The sequence below is a fragment of the Anolis carolinensis genome, chromosome 4, assembly GCF_035594765.1.
Source record: "Anolis carolinensis isolate JA03-04 chromosome 4, rAnoCar3.1.pri, whole genome shotgun sequence".
In the NCBI taxonomy this organism is placed as follows: Eukaryota; Metazoa; Chordata; class Lepidosauria; order Squamata; family Dactyloidae; genus Anolis; species Anolis carolinensis.
Genome location: NC_085844.1, coordinates 201,976,796 through 201,994,044, shown reverse-complemented (window position 1 = coordinate 201,994,044; position 17,249 = coordinate 201,976,796). Strand labels below are relative to the sequence as shown.

The window sequence follows — 17,249 nt, the reverse complement described above, 5'->3', positions numbered from 1 at the left end:
AACAGGCACACATTCCTGACTGGAAGAAGTGAGCCCTAAGTTTGTTCTGCTCTCTCTTTCTCTCTAACTGCGGCAGAGTGGGACATTCTGAGGATAGCATGGCCAAATACAGATGGCATTTGGTAGAGGCCACCTACCAGTCTATAGCACCTGGTATTTTAAAGAGGTTTCCCATACAAGTACTAATCACGTTTCACCCTGCTTAGCTTCTAATATCTGATGGGATGCAATGCGGTTCTCCAAAACAGCAATATTCTGCCACTTTATTTAAGATCGGTGGGACTTGTAGTCAAGCGTTAACAGTACATTGTATTATTTTATATAATAAGGTCCACAAAGTCATACTTTAATCCAGTGGTTTGCCCCTGATAACTGCTTTGTTTCTATTTAGACAGAGACCTTACTTCATTTTTACATTTTTGTTCTTGGAGAATGGAAATGATACTGTTGCACAACTCTACATGAATAGTGTTCATATCAACAGATAGCTAAGTATTTCCTACTTACGCTCACAAAAGGGAATGTCATGTGTCCACTCTACTTTTTTGTCAGAAACTATGCATCTCCTGGAAGAATGGCCAATTAACCTGTATCTAAATTGAAAAAAAAAAGGAATTATGACTGTATACATTTCTTTCTCCATATATGTACAGAATTTAGAGTTACAGCCATAGAATTACGTACCTGACAAGAAAGCAGTGCTCCTATAAAGATGTAAAGAATATTGACATTTCCCCCTCATCTTTGGTGAGACAATATATCTCTAAGCATTGAAAGCCTATTTTTTTCTTTTTAAAGCAGGAAATCATCACAAATGTACAAAATGTTCATAATGTTATCCAGTGAAAATACAACTTCTGAAATGTCTCATCATCTTAAGAGAAAACATAATAAACATAAATCTATATTATCTAATGCTTACCCTTCAACACAGCTATACTTTACAGTGGCACCCAAAAGGAAATCTCCTGATACATGCAGCCAGCCATTTTTTGGTTCTCCAGGATGTCCACATGATTTTTCTGGCAGGAAACACGACAGGAAACCATTTACGACCAGGGTGCACTCAAGTGCAATATCAATGCAAAGTTTCTTTATTCATTCATTTTATTTAAAGGAAACAAATTCACAATGGGAGAACTGTATGTCTTGATTTCCCATAAGGTAGACTTTATGCAGGTCTTTCAGATTTAACATTACAAAGATAATAGAAGATATTCATAAGAGGAGGGAAATACATAGGATTTGACCACGGGTTAGGCATACACCTTAATATATGGAAACCATATTTTCAAAAATATATTTTTAATGTTGATATTTATAAAGACATATTCATAAGTAGCTCAAGGGGCGAGATTCCCTGGCCATTTAACAATAGTTGATTAAGGTTTCTCTTTCCAATTTTGGAGGGCAAGTCTTTTGGCAACATTAAGTACATGGAAAGGCTATCCATACAGTGATTTAATCACTAATTAGACCACACATTGGAAGAACAGATCATATGTGTCTACAAATAGCTAAGATTTTTCCAGTATAAAACTGAAAAATCACAGCACATCCAGCAAATAAAAAGGGGCATTATGTGCTCATATCATATGTGAGAAAGTTACATTATCTGTACTACATGGCCAACGTTTAGCTGAAGTAGACCATATCTTTCAAAACAGCTATAACAGTGCCAGTATACCCAAAATATTGATTATTAAATTACAAATGTAAATCTATAAAATAAGTATAAAAGGCAGAACAGTTTTAATTAGCTGATTATTTTGTGGGACAATCTAACTTTTCATTTTATTAAATACAAATGTCATTTATATCAAATTTAGTACTTTCCAATAGATATGGATATACCGAACTTGCTGCTTTCACTTTCTCTGATAATAGAATTAATGTTCCCTATACAACAGGAGCAACTCAAGCAAAAATGCATGATCTATATAAAGACACCCATGACCTTATCATACGAAGGACTCCCTCGCATGCAGTTTTGACAGCCTCCATGGCAAAATAGCAGGGATAAGGGGTGACTGTCACCCTGCGTGCTGCTTTGGCATAATGACATTTCCACCATCACATGGGGGAAGCATCACTGAATTGGCACAGAGCGCACAACACGGGAAGGCTCCTGTGTTGTGAGGGAAACTTCATATGACACTCCAGTTGTGGGCGGGGCTTCCGCCAGAAGTCTAGCAATGTCCTGTGATGGGCAGCATGCTCATCCATTGCTAGACTAGGAGTGAAGTGTTCTAGTGTGATGAGGTCATGTTGCAACTATAAAATTACTGTCATACTCTAGTGCAGTGGTTCTCAACCTGTGGGTCCCCAGATGTTTTGGCCTTCAACTCCCAGAAATCCTAATAGTTGGTAATCTGGCTGGGATTTCTGGAAGTTGTAGGCCAAAACACCTGGGGACCCACAGACTGAGAATCATTACTCTAGTGGGTAGCACAAAAGATGGGTAGATCTGCTAATGCATTCCTTTGGAGGTCTGGTCAAGACCTCGAAGTTTTTAGTTAAAGTTTTAAAACGAGCACATACTATTAATGAACAGTATTTTGTTTTATTAGAAGCTTGGAATATTCAAATGAAGCAGAACATATTTTAGAACTCTACCAAGCCATTCAATTCTGAAGACTTTAAAGACTAGATCTTTAGTAAATATCAGAATATCAATAAGGAAGTTTAGGAACTGTATGAAATGAATTGCATGTCATTTATTTCAATTATTTAGTCTCAATATAAATGTATCCCTTTTGTGTTCGTTTCTCTCCCTTTGACACTGATTTGTTTGAGACTCACTTTTGCAAAATTCCTCAAGTTCTGACCATTCCTGGTTCTGAAGGCATCTTCGAGAGATCTTTGGTTTACTTCTAACGTAGCCTGGACGGCAGATGTATTTCACAGTTGAGCCAACGGGAAAGGAATTCTTCACTTTATATTCATCAGCAAGTTCAGCAAAGTCTAACCTAGGTGGATGATTACAGCTATCTCCTGATGACAAAAATGAGACAGCAAAAAGTTAAGTCAGTACTTGAATAGCATGAATTAAATCTAATTCTATTTTTCCAATTCAGGGATAAAAGCATACTGCCTGTGGGTTATTCATGGCTTCCAAGGGATCCCAGTATGCCTCCTTGTTTCCTATCTTCATTAAAGGGGCCATGGTAATCTACATTGACCATTTAATACAGCTTCAAGCTATCTTCAAAATGTCACAGCTAAACTAGGCACACCACAGAAGTGCACTGCAGCACACTTTAAGCCCAATAATCAGAAACAAGCAAAGTCAGGGTAGAAGCTGCGGAAGTGCTCCGGGTGTCTCCTGGGCAATATCTTTATAGATGGCCGATTCTCTCACACTGGAAGCGACTTGCAGTATTTTCTCAATTCGCTTCTGACACGACAAAAAGGCAAAGTCGGGGGAAGATCCAAAGTGAAGCCTTAATTGCATATTAGCACACTGTTGTATAAACCATATTACACAGTGAAATTGGATCAACAGAATGTGAATTGGTGTGCATACATACAAAGTGCATTCTGGAAGGATAGACTGGAAACAAAACATATTCTGGGAGGAAGCCACAATACCTAAACATTCTTTTACCTAAACAGCACAGAGACATGAAGCAAGTTAACAACTATAGACCAATGTCATTAGTCAATAATGATTATAAGCAACTTGCAGAAATTTTAGCAAACAGGCTAGAACAAATTTTAGCTAAAATAATACATGGGGATCAAGCAGCTTCCTCCTAGGCAGACATCTGAGCCAAAATGTGAGAAAATGTGTTTTTAGATACGGAGAAAGCATTTGATAATGTGCAGTGGAACTATACTTTAGAAAGGCCATAGGAGCTATCAATTTAAGACAAAGGGCCAAACTGAAAATAAATGTCCAAATGTCAAATTTTATAGAAATTCAAAAAGGGACAAGACAAGGCTGTCTCCTGTCACCTCTATTGTTGATTTGGACATTAGAAATTTTGAACAGCAATATTAGAGAAGCTAGAGAAGCTAGTGAAATTAAAGAAATCAAAGTAAAAGGGTATGAATTTAAAGGGAAAGTGAATGCAGACAATCTGGTCTGCTTCTTAAGGGACCCTTTAAGAAACTCACACACTTTAATATACAACCTTATTGACACATCTGCACCAGCTACTAGTATGTTCCCAGGTACAAAGTGCTGCTCCTGACCTATAAAGCCCTATATGGTTTAGATCTAGACTATCTGAAAGACCATACTTCCTTGTACAAATCTGCCAGAATAAGATCTTCAGGGGAAGGCTTTATCTCAGTCCTGGCACCATCATAGGCTTGTGGTGAGGATCACAAGAGAGCGCCTTTTCAGTGGCTGTTCCTGACCTCTGGGACTTCATTCCATGGGAGGCTAAGCAGGTACCCTCCCTGATTTCCTTTCACCAGCATGCAAAGACATGTGTTCAACCTGGCTTTTAACATATAATTACTCCCAGGAAGGAAATTGGGGTATATGCTCTGTTATGTTTTTAACTTTTGTACCTTTAAACAATTTTAAACTGTTTTAATGGTTTTTAATGGTATTGCTTTAACTAATTTGAGCTGCATTGGGTCCTATGATATACCCAGTGCACAAACAGCCCCTGGCCTCAGTCATTTGCAAGCTGACGATACCACAAGGCCTAATGAGATATTCTCCATTTGAGGAGTTATTTTTTAGATTTGTTTCTGGCTCAAAATTGTTAGTGAAATTTTGATAATCCATTAAACTATTCATAACTTATTCTGTAATTTTAGCATTTATTTACGACCAACTGTAAGGTAGATTTGATGACTGCCACAAAGGGAGTTTGATGACTGCCATAAAAGGGGATTTAGTGAAAGAAGACATATGGGTAGTTGCTGGTTAGTTTTGTGATCCACATTGAGGGGTGTTGGAGGTCGTGGGGATTGGGTTCAAGGGTGTGGGGTTAGAGGGATGAGGATATGTTAAGGTACAATAACTGTACAGCTAATATTGATTTTTACAAGTTTAACAAGTGTTTGCTGTATATTGTTTTGGAAACCTGTTTATTCTTTTGTATATTTTTTATTTTTTATGTTTTTCTCTTTTTTTCTTTTTTTCTCTTTTCTTCTCTGATTGTCTGTTCTATTTCTTATATACACAATAAAACAATAAAAATTCAATTAAAAAATAGAAACAAAACATATTTTCTGTGGCTATGAAACTGTGAAAGAGCAGAACCTGGAACCAATTTGAGGCCAGCTTCTGTGTTTGCCCCTGGTGGCACAGTGCGTTAAAGCGCCGAGCTGCTGAACTTGCGGACCAAAAGGTGCCAGGTTCAAATCCCGGGAGTGGAATGAGCGCCCGCTGTTAGCCCCAGCTCCTGCCAACCTAGCAGTTCGAAAACATGCAAATGTGAGTAGATCAATAGGTACCGCTCCGGCAGGAAGGTAATGGCGCTCCATGCAGTCATGGTAGCCACATGACCTTGGAGGTGTCTACGGACAACGCCGGCTCTTTGGCTTAGAAATGGAGATGAGCACCAACCCCCAGAGTCGGTCACGACTGGAGTTATCATCAGGGGAAAACCTTTACCTTTTTATCTCTGTGCTTGTGTAATCACAATCTGGGCCTTGGCCTGGTTCCAGGGTTTACAATCAAATCATCCACACAATGAAACAAATTTCTTCAATACTGGTTCCAAACCGACCTAAGTGATCAGTGTAGATGTGCCTATAGAGGGCAATTGTGTCATAGTTCCTCTATCTGCTTTTGGCCCAGCCACCTCCTAGTTTTGAAAAAACAATCATCCTCCTTGGATGAAAATAGTCCTAATAACTCATATAATGTATTCCAGTTATTTTTCAAACAGGGCTATGATGCTATAAGGAGCAATGTGTGGCTCCTGATCTATGAAAATTGCCTGCTCCTGTTCTCATTGTTGGCTTAATCACTATTTCTTCCATAGCATTTATTTGTCTTGTATATGTTTTATTTAGCAACCTCACTTTAATGCTACATGATTACAATACAATACCCCCCAAAAAACCTATACAGTATTGGCAGGAAATCTTGGCCCCAGCTATGACCCAAAATCTAGACCTTGCATTCTACTACTGTTTCCTACCCAGAGGTATAGGTCTCTACTTTATATTGCTCTCTATCCCTAATAGACATTTGCACGTTATCCATCTGCCCTGTCCTCACAACTGATTTGCACTAGTCCACTTGCCCGAGCCCAGAAACTGTTTACTATTCCAGGTCACTGGTTGTTGTTTGATGGCTGTTTTATACTGTGTCATATTGTTATTTGTTTTATATTGGTTTATGATGTTGTTTATGAATTTTAATGTTGTTACATTTTAACTATGTTGATTGGACTTCTCCCCCTGTAAGCCGCCCAGAGTCCCTTCGGGGAGATGGAGGCAGGATACAAACATGACATCATCATCATCATCATCATCATCATCATCATCATCATTATTATTATTAAAATGCATTGGTATGATAGATAAACCTAGTGTCAGCATATAAAAACAGGGTTTTATTCCATGTATACTTTGCATAAAGACAGAGTTGGAGTGCATCTGGGAGGAGGAAGGGAAACCTGTTCTCATCCATATACTCCAGAAGGACAGAAACTCTCCAATAACATTTAAAAGGATTTTAATTACAGTAGAGTCTCACTTATCCAGAGTAGACTTCCGGGTGACCGCACATGGCGGCGGACTGTCAAGACCATGCGCAGAGGCCAGAATCTATCTAATATCTTTATTAAAGGAATATATAAAGTCAATAAAAACAAGTGAAGAATATAGTTCAGAAGTAGACCTTTCAGGAAAGGTCAAATATAGTCCAGGAAAACAATGTCCAATATGTGATATTAGAGTCCAAAGTTATAATCCAATAACCAAAACACACACTTTGCCAAGCAAAGTGTGGGGAAATGACAGGGTCCTTTAGTCCAATGGAGCTTGACAACAAGGCTGGAAGCAAACTAGATTCTTGGCAAACAAGGCTTGATACGTGGCAACAAGAGGCAAGAAGCAAGAACGAGGTCCGTGGCAAGATCCGGGGACAAGGCAGGCTTGGAACTAGAACAAGGTCCGTAGCAAGGTCCGGGGAACAGGGAACTGGAGTAGCGTAGTCCACACACGATCTCACTCCCGAAGCTGACGAATTGACTCCGCAAGGATTTCCTTGCGGGTAAACACCTATATAGGATCTTGTTTTCCCGCCAAGGAACACTTTCCCTGGGGAACAAGAAACGAAACCCATACTGTGTCCAGATGCATGACTCCTTAAGATTTCCCAAGGGAAACAGGCTTAATCAGCTAATTGTCTGGCAGCAATCCTGGCGCTTCTGCGATTCGCCTCCCTAGCGCCTCTATCTCGATTATAATTATCCCGGCGAGAAAATGGGGGAGATTTCTGCTCAAGGCTTGTTTGGCTGACTTCTTGTGGGCAAACATCTTGCAGGTGCAAGGGCTCCAATTCTGGCTGAAACGGTGGGAAACCCAAGTTTCCACAATAGTACTAGGAACGGGACTACATGGCCCATGAGTCATCACACGGACATGGGTCGCTAGGCTCCGGCGATTCACCCAATGTCGCGTCAATAGGGTCGTAAATCCTAACCCCCGGCGTGGATTGAAGCGAAGGGGGGTTGCCAAGCTAGTGAAGTTCCCGATGACCCCAGTGATCCCTCACTCCTCAAGAGTGGGGGCTCGAGAGGGTCCGGGAGCTCTGGCGTGCAAGACGCGGATTGGGAAGTGAAGATAGTTCGGCACAAGCCGCTCGCCGCGCTCGCTCCAATAAATAACATGGAGAATACAAAAAAACAGGAGTATCCAGTGACTGGGGGCCCGGATAAAATGTAAGTAATTGCATTTTTGAATCGCTAACTTCCGCGAAGACTATAGGCAATCAGATAGAAACATCAGTATCTACAACAGGAGGGACTAGCAACAAGGGAAGGAAGGGAAGAAAGGTAAAGATCCTACCAAATACCAACCAAATCTACAGCTAATGATGTGGATAAAAAACTCAATATAGCACTGGGTTAGAAGAGTAAAGAAACGGCATATTTAGGATAATAACTGGATAACAGTGCCAGATAGAACTTTTGCCCACACAGCGGTTTCCGAGAGCTTCTCCCAGTCTTGTCGGCAGAAAGCTTGCTGCAGAACACATATAATTTGTTGCTCTCCTATGTGAATCTGTGAATTTGTGAATTTGAATTGGGAAAGAAGCTGCACGGGCGCCACAGTAATGGGGGAATAAAATAAAAAAAAACAGAGCTCCCCAATTTGCTAAACAAAGGCTGCTAAACAACTTGCTAAACAAAGGCTGACCTTGGCTGAGAGTGACGGAGTGAGGTGTTGTGTCTGAGAGGCGCAGCCCACGATGCATTGTGCGAGAGCTGGGGAGTAGTCCGCAACTCGAGCTGATAGCTGGATTAGCTCCTGGCGAACAGGAAGTGAGTGAGGGGAAAACCCTTCGAAGCGACACACCAAAGAGTGACGCGCCAGATAGGCGGGTTCGCAGAACTCTTATCGCAAAGGCCAGCCAGAAGAATCCCCCCATATTAAAGGAAACCAAGAACACGAGTACAAGAGCGGCAGAGTACAAAAGCGGCGTTCTCCGACACAAGCTAGGTGTAAAAAGCAGAAGTTTGGTTGCACTATGGCGACACCTAAGGGCAAGAACGATACAAAGGATACCAAAACTATACAGAGAAGGAACTCGGTGCCGGAGGACTCCAACTGGAGAGAATTACTACGGGAGATCCAGAATATTTCAGTGAAGCAGGATCTTATACAGAAAGAAATGCATGAAATCGCCACCAAACAGGACACACAACAAAGGCAACTGCAAGAAGACGTGGCAGATCTCAAGAGAGAAATTAAAGAGGAAATATCTAAGATCAAATTGGAAGTCCAAAACAATGCTCGGGATATTTCAGATTTAAAATTGCAAAATAATAAAATAGAGAAAACTCAATCTAAATTACACAACAAAATGGAAGCGATGGAATTTAAAAACATTAAATTAGAAAAAACACAAGAAAAGTTGGAGAGAAGCGAAACAGACCACCAATTAAGATTTAGAAATATTACTGAAGACCCGAAAGAAAACATCAGACAAATTATTGTTCAAATAACAGCCAAAATACTGAACTGCACAGAAATAGAGGCAACAGGACAAATAGACACTGTCCACAGAATTCATACTAACTATGCCAAAAGGAACAAGGTAGCCAGAGACACAATTGTCCACATGGTGAAACGAACGACAAGAGAAGAAATATTCAGAAGGTCCAGACTTAATCCGATTATATACAAAGACAAGAAAATCATGATTTATAAAGAGTTCCCCCAGTCCACCTTGAACAACAGAAGAAAATACTTCTTTTTAACGGATGAGCTAAAACGCTTACAAATCAGGTTCAGATGGGAGAGGCAGGAAGGCTTAATGTTAACCTATAAGGACGAGAAGGTCTGGATAAAATCAGAAGAAAAAGCTGATGAATTCTATAGAAAGTTAAAGAAGGACCAATCAAAACAACAACCACCAAGTTGGGAAAAAAATCCAAAACAGTCAAAGAAGAGAAGAGAAGAGTCGCCAAAGGACATCCAAACACCTCTGTTCACCAGAAATGATTCAAAGGAAGCGTTGGATGAGGAGGAGGGAGCAGCAAGTGACATAGCTACAGATGAGTAGTTTTTTAAGCTCAATAAAGATTTTTTCTAACAACATTAACGGTTTAAATTCTCAAATTTAAAAAAAGGTTATTTAATTATTTTGCTAAAAATAAGTATGAGGTTATAGCTTTGCAGGAAACGCGTATTGCCAATAAACATATTAGTCATCTAACAAATAACAAATTGGGCTCTGCCTTCCACTCTTTAGATGGGAAAAAGAGGGGTTTCATTATACATAGATGAAAAATTAAAACCGGAAGAGGTATTCAGAGACAGTGAGGGAAGAATGATCGCGGCTAAAATAATATTGGATCAGGAATCTATCCTAATTTGTAATGTCTATATGCCAAACGGGCCAAAGAGAAAATTTATTAAATTATTAAGGGAAAAATTTAATCAAGCAGAAGCGGACCACTGGTTAATAATGGGGGACTTCAACGGTATTATAGATAACAACTTAGATAAATCAACACAAAAAAGAAGTAAACAAAAGAAGGAAAATAAATCACTTCCGAAAAATTTTCTACAGTTAGTAGAAGAATTCGATTTACTGGACACCTGGAGAATTAAAAATCCTACCCAAAAAGATTTTACATACTATTCAAATAGACATAAATTATGGACCAGGATAGACATGATTTGGGCCTCAAAAAGTTTGATATCTAAAATACAAGAAACAAGAATACTTGCAAGAGATCTGTCAGATCATTGCCCGATAAGTATGTTAATCAATAGAAGTAAGTTAACTAGATGCTGGAGATTAGATGAAAATTTGATAAAACAAGAAGGAGATATTGAGAGGATGAGACAAATGACTAAAGAATATTTTTTATTAAATGATAACTCTAATACCAACCCACAAATTATTTGGGATGCATACAAGGCATACGCGAGAGGGTTCTTTATACAACAAAAGGCAAGGAAAAACAGGATCAAAAACCAAAAGACACAAAAAATACAAAGAGAAATTGAGGAATGGGAAAAAAATTGAAATTATACCCAGGTAATAGTAATATTTTAATAAAACTAAAATTTTTACAAAAAGAAAAGATAAATCTCCAGCTAGAGAATGTGGCTAACCAAATGGACAAGGCAAAATGCCTTTGAAAATGCCAACAAGCCAGGAAAATGGCTAGCTAGGATAATTAGAAAGAAAAAAAATAAACAGCAAATTGTTAATATTAAAACAAAGGAAAAAATTATATGTACAGATGATGAAATAATAACTGAATTTGAGAAATTTTATAAAAAATTGTATTAAAAAGATGAAATTAACCTAGAAGCTATAACAGAATACATCTGTAAACAAAAGATACCAAAAATATCAGAAGATGAAAGACTTAATCTAAATAGAGAAATTACAGTAGAAGAAATCAAAAAGGCTATAGCAAAATTAAACTCAGACAAAGCCCCGGGCCCGGATGGATTTACCGCCGGCTTTTACAAAATTGATGAGGAAACAACATTGGAATATTTAAAAAAAAATAATGAACATAGCTCTAAGCGAAAGCAAAATACCAGATTCGTGGAAAAAAGCTGAAATTATTCTGCTACATAAAGAGGGAACAGACCCAAGCAACGTAAAGAATTACCGGCCCATATCGTTACTGAATAATGATTACAAAATTTATACTAAGGTATTGGCGGAAAGATTTAAAAAATTTCTAAATGAATGGATTGCGGAGGATCAGACAGGTTTCCTGCCCAATAGGAGCACAAAAGACAATATCCGGATTGTTATTGATTCTATCGAATACCTTGAACAAAACCACCAAAAGGAAGTCGGCCTCTTAGCATTAGACGCTGAGAAGGCATTCGATAATGTAAATTGGGATTTTTTAAAAATATTACTTGGGGAATTGGACATGGGAAATCAATTTCTAAATGGGATTAAGGCAATTTATGAAAAACAATACGCAAAAATAAAAATAAACGGCATGTTGACGGAAGAATTTGAAATCCAAAAAGGAACAAGACAGGGCTGCCCACTGTCCCCCTTAATCTTTATATTTACGTTAGAAATCCTATTGAGATCAATAAGAAAAGAGGAAAATTTAAAGGGTATTAAAATAGAGAAACAAGAGATAAAGGTACGGGCATTTGCCGACGACGTGATTTGTATATAAGAAAGCCCAAAAGAAAGAATAAAAGCCTGGTTGGAGAAAATAGAGGAATTTGGGACCCTGGCAGGCTTTAAAATTAATAAGGAGAAAACAATAATTTTAACAAAGAATATGTCAAATAAAAGTCAGGAGGAACTTAAAGATATTTCGGGATTAAAAATTGTCAAGAAATTCAAATATTTGGGAATCTGGATAGGAAACAGAAATAATCAATTACTAGAACTTAATTATGGGATGAAATGGAATGAGATCAAAAGGGACTTAGAAAATTGGAAAAATTTAAATATATCACTATTGGGTAGGATAGCTATAATCAAAATGAATGTATTGCCTAAATTATTATCTCTTTTCCGTAATATCCCCATTATCAGGTGCAAAAAATTATTCAATGATTGGAACCGCGAGCTAAATAAATTTATCTGGAAAAACAAAAAACCTAGAATTAAATTAGCCACGATGACCACTCCAAAAGAAAGAGGGGGATTTGACCTTCCAAATTTAAATCTATACCACGAAGCATGTGCATTAGATTGGATAAGAGATTGGGCAAGATTGGAAAAAATTAAAATACTATCATTAGAAGGAAGTGATTTGCGATGGGGTTGGCACGGCTATTTATGGCAAGACAAAGCTAGAATAGATAAACAATTCGGTAACCACTTTATTAGAGCAGCATTATTGGCAATCTGGCAAAAATACAAGAGATTTTTTTATGAGAAAACTCCACTCTGGTTGTCTCCATTAGAGGCAACGCAACGTAGATTGCTCGGCTGGCAAAAATGGCCGACATATTCGGAAATTATTAAGAAAACAGAGGCGGGGATATCTATACCCCTTATGAAAGAATGGGAGGATATTAAAAAAGAATATAAGAATGTCACATGGCTACAATATCACCAACTAAAAGAATATTACAAAAAAGATAAAATATTAGGTTTCAGTACCACTACAGGCTTCTGGGATAATCTGCTGAAAAGGGAGAAAAAATTATAACAATCCTCTATAAAAAATTGTTAGAATGGAATACGGAAACCGAAATAGTCAAAGAATCAATGATAAAATGGTCCAGGAACATAGGTAGATCTATAACTATAGATGAATGGCACACTATATGGAACAAAAAAATTAAACTATGTTACTCCACTGATTTAAAAGAAAATTGGCTGAAAACAATACATAGATGGTATTTGACGCCAAAAAAACTAGGATTTATGTATAAAAATAGAGACAATAGATGTTGGCACTGTAGGGAACGAGTAGGATCATATTATCATATGTGGTGGAACTGTAAGACAATAAAAAAGTATTGGAAAACAATCCACAAAGAATGTAAAAAGATACTAAAACTGGAATTTGAGTGTAAACCGGAATATTATTTATTAGGTTTGTATAACTTTAAAGAGAGGGAGACAACAACTACAGAACAAGAGAAGAATAAGGAGAGACTATTTACATATATGGTAACGGCCGCCAGACTGGTGATAGCAAGAAACTGGAAGGAGGGGAAAAACCTCTCAAAAGATTTGTGGCTGGAGAAACTAATGGAAATTAAAAGCATGGACAGACTAACCTTTCTGATCAAAAAAACTACAGGAAGACCAATGAGAGAAACAAACTGGTCACCCCTGGAAGAATATCTTCAATGAATGATGAAATGAAGAAATTATACGCGTTGAAGATGGAAGCTAGCTGATTGGAAGTCACGTATCCACCCCACCCTATCCTACCCCCTAGGTTAGGGTCTTCCTCCCCCCCATATTTACCTATCGCCTCCCCCTCTTCCCATTCACCTACCCCCCCTCATATTCCCTTCCCTCTTCTCCCCTTATGCCTCCCCTCACTTACATGAGTTTTACCTTTCCCCCCCATACCCCTCCCCACAATTCATTGTAAAATACCAATAAAAATTATTTTTTAAAAAAAAGAGTCTCACTTATCCAAGCCTCGCTTATCCAAGCCTCTGGAAAATCCAAGCCATTTTTGTAGTCAATATTTTCAATATATCGTGATATTTTGGTGCTAAATTTGTAAATACAGTAATTACAACATAACATTACTGCGTATTGAACTACTTTTTCTTTCAAATTTGTTGTATAACATGAAGTTTTGGTGCTTAATCTGTAAAATCATAACCTAATTTGATGTTTAATAGGCTTTTCCGTAATCCCTCCTTATTATCCAAGATATTCGCTTATCCAAGCTTCTGCCGGCCCGTTTAGCTTGGATAAGTGAGACTCTACTGTACTTCCTCCAAGATAAGACAATTCCGGCTTTTCACCTTTTGCCACCATAACTGCTCTGAGGTTAGGACTTGAAGACTGCAGCTGCAGAACAAAATATTTTCATACTAGGAGCATAATTTATTCATTTAAGAAAAATGGCACTATAGTAATGAGTGACTTCAAGAAAAAATATGTTTGACATATAGGCAGAGAGAGGCACCATTTGACTCATCAGCTTACATTCAAATGCTTAAAAACAACACATTGAAGCAACAGAACTCGAAACTGTGGGTGACAGGTGATAAAGTCCTATAGTGCCTGGGGGCAGTTTATCTAAAGGTCTATGTGCTTAGTCCAAAGGTTGAGGTTTTCCTTTTCATCCCACCACATCAATATGTTAGTTTGGTAAGAGTGGAGGAGAGGGCATTCTTGGTGTCTGCTTCCCTGTTGAAACCCCCCCTGGCAGCAGGTAAGGACTTTTTGTTTTGACAGATGTTTCGGAACCAAATGCTTAGGAGAAAAATTTCTGGGAACTGATGGTTGGAAACTGAATGTTAATGGGGAAAGTTTATGGCATCTCAATAATTTAGCAGTTGTTTGTGTTCTGTTCCATGAAGTTGTTTCTCACTTATGGTGACCCTATCTGATTTAAAGATATAAATCATTTGTAAGATTTGTTTAACAGCATATATATTTCACAGCTGAAACAAAAGGAAATAAATTATTGTCTTTATAGTTGCTATCTAGCTCTGCAAAGTCTACTCTCGTTGGCAGGCCACTGCTACCAAATGATAAAAAGGATGAATCATTGTGAAAAAAGTTTTATTGTTCTATGTCAGTCTCAATCTCCTTGATCTGTAAAGCAGCTACCATATTTCCCTCAAAATAAGACAGGGTCTTATATTAATTTTTGCTCCAAAAGATGCTTTAGAGCTTGTTTTCAGGGGCAGTCTTATTTTTCCAAATTGAATTTTTAAATGAACAATATCCAGGGCTTATTTTTGAAATAGGGCTTATATTTTGAGCATCCTCAGAAATACTGAAAAATCATGATAGGTCTTATTTTTGGGGTAAGTATTATTTGAGGTATGTCTTATTTGATTAGGATTGCGGACATATGGGGCTGGTGATACGAAGAAATACATTAAAAAAACAAGTTAAATGTATAACGCTCTGTCTCTGGGCTTGTTTGAAATCAATTGTTTGGTCCCCACAATAAAATGTATTTCTGTCCAATATATTTGATCACAATACAATTCATTCATCTTTATGGTATTATCAGTGTTCTAGAAGATTAACTGCTAACAAGGTGGTAGATCCATAGGTAATTTCAGTACGTGAGAACCTAATATGTACCATCCTGTAGTGAAGGAAGTTATCTTTTCAATACAAGTTCCCACAGAAACATTAAGGACACTTATGAATGAGAAGCCTTTTAAAAAGAGTAGCAGAAGCAATGAAATGGGACTTTTTAGAGTATTTCCTGCAAACCACTGGGGAATTTGAGTACTTTGCCAGACTTCCTTCAGAAACGTCACTGGTGATTTCCTCTTGCTATTGTTGTATGTTCATGCAAATCTAACATTTTGGTGAAGGTAAATTGTGGTGGTTCACACTTTCTTTCCTTATTAGGCCTTTAGCTTCTCTTTATGTGCACTCACAAAACAGGTGAAAAAAAATATACATTATCTGTAGAAAGGTCACTGTAACTCAGAATATGAATGTCAACTTCAATTTGAAATATTAAAAGCTTGGAGAATATACAATATTAACAACTTTATACATTAGTATGTATAGTATTCTTAAGTAATAAATAGAAACTACATGTTCTCAGCAGAAAGAAATCTTTTTTCCAACATGTTCTGACAAGCTAATAAAAAACACAGTGAACCCCAAACATCTGAGAAATCTATGAATGGAGAAAGTTCTCATATTGTCTGTTGACTGCAACCATACTTGACAATACAAAAGCTGCATAAGGGGAAACAGGATCACTGTGGTATAACAATTACCAAAATTGCGAAAGGTAATTCCTAAGATTGCTTCCATAAGCAAAACTGTATTCTTGTATCTAACCCTTTCTCTTTTGATCTAATTGAATTGACTGCCATACTCAAGTGCATTTCTTTTTCCATTTCTGATGGAGCATACCACTGCTTATTAAGATATATATCTTGATACCAATTTGTATCCCTAAGATGCTAAAAATGCATTTTAAAATTATATCCATAGATACACATTGTTCTGAAGACTAATGCACATTGTCATTCCCTGGCCACCTGAAACCAGTAAGAAAGAAATTAACTCCCTTTCCGTCTCCTGCCACTGTGTTTGCAGATTTTCTCCAAGGAATTTTCTCCCCGTGAAAGTTACTCAGAGAATAGATACCAGGAATATCATAGGCCAGTTCAGCAGGACACTGGAAGTGTAGTATATTGCACTGATACTTTTGGAAAACACAAGAAAGACAAAGGGCAAAGGAAGCAACGAAAAACCCATCTAAAGAAGGAGACAGGTGGAAGTATGGAAGCAAAGAACTAAATAAAATGTCATCTTCTAAATTCTTACCTTGGTCTTCAAGGGTAACAGCAAGAAATGTAGCTAAAACCCACAACAGGCTTACTGTGTAGGCAGGAATCATAATTCACATCCAGATCGTAAGTCTGCATGAGTTTCAGAACTCAGTAGAGATATATAATCACAGAAGAGGAAGAAAAAACCCAATAAACCACAATTAAAACTGGGGCTTTCAAAGAGGAACACCAGTGTGAACTAGACTGAGAAGTACATAAAATGCTCCCTAGCTCTGAGAGTGCTATCACAGTGCAAACGAGTCTTCACTCTACTTTTAGAGCACAATTTTTCAATATATCAAGTAAGATTGACTTAACACTATGTGAGTCCCATTTGTGAAATTTAGCATCCCACATCGAACACTAAGAGTGCATCCAAACGGATGAAAAAGACCAGGAAGTCCTAGATTTTTGTTTCTGTTATTTCTTATATATCCCAGAATATTTTCTGTCACCTCTTGGTACAATCAAATACTCTTTATACCTGCTCCCGGTGGTGCAGTGGGTTAAACCCTTGAGCTGGCAAGACTGATGACTTGAAGGTTGGGCTGCTGACCTGAAGTAATCCAACCCGGGGAGAGCACGGATGTGCTCCCTCTATCACCTCCGGCTCCATGCAGGGACATGAGGGAAGCCTCCCACAA

At 38.0% G+C, this 17,249-nt stretch overlaps 1 protein-coding gene across 6 annotated transcripts in view; it reads right to left on the bottom strand.

Moving 5' to 3' along the window:
* The window catches only part of LOC103281797 (complement receptor type 1), an 83,154-nt gene extending 66,196 nt beyond the window's left edge, over nt 1-16,958 (bottom strand). For 2 of the 6 annotated variants that reach the window (XM_062978606.1, XM_062978607.1), the window contains exons 1-4: nt 16,601-16,953; nt 2,803-2,994; nt 923-1,022; nt 508-593 (exon numbers count right to left, since the gene is read on the bottom strand). In XM_062978606.1, the coding sequence (XP_062834676.1) occupies nt 508-593; nt 923-1,022; nt 2,803-2,994; nt 16,601-16,673 (451 nt within the window). In that variant the 5' untranslated portion in view covers nt 16,674-16,953. Of the gene's footprint in view, nt 1-507; nt 594-922; nt 1,023-2,802; nt 2,995-16,600 lie in introns of all 6 variants that reach the window. The other 4 variants (XM_062978611.1, XM_062978609.1, XM_062978608.1 and 1 more) reach the window with 4 other exon arrangements.
* Nucleotides 16,959-17,249: the final 291 nt, after the last annotated feature.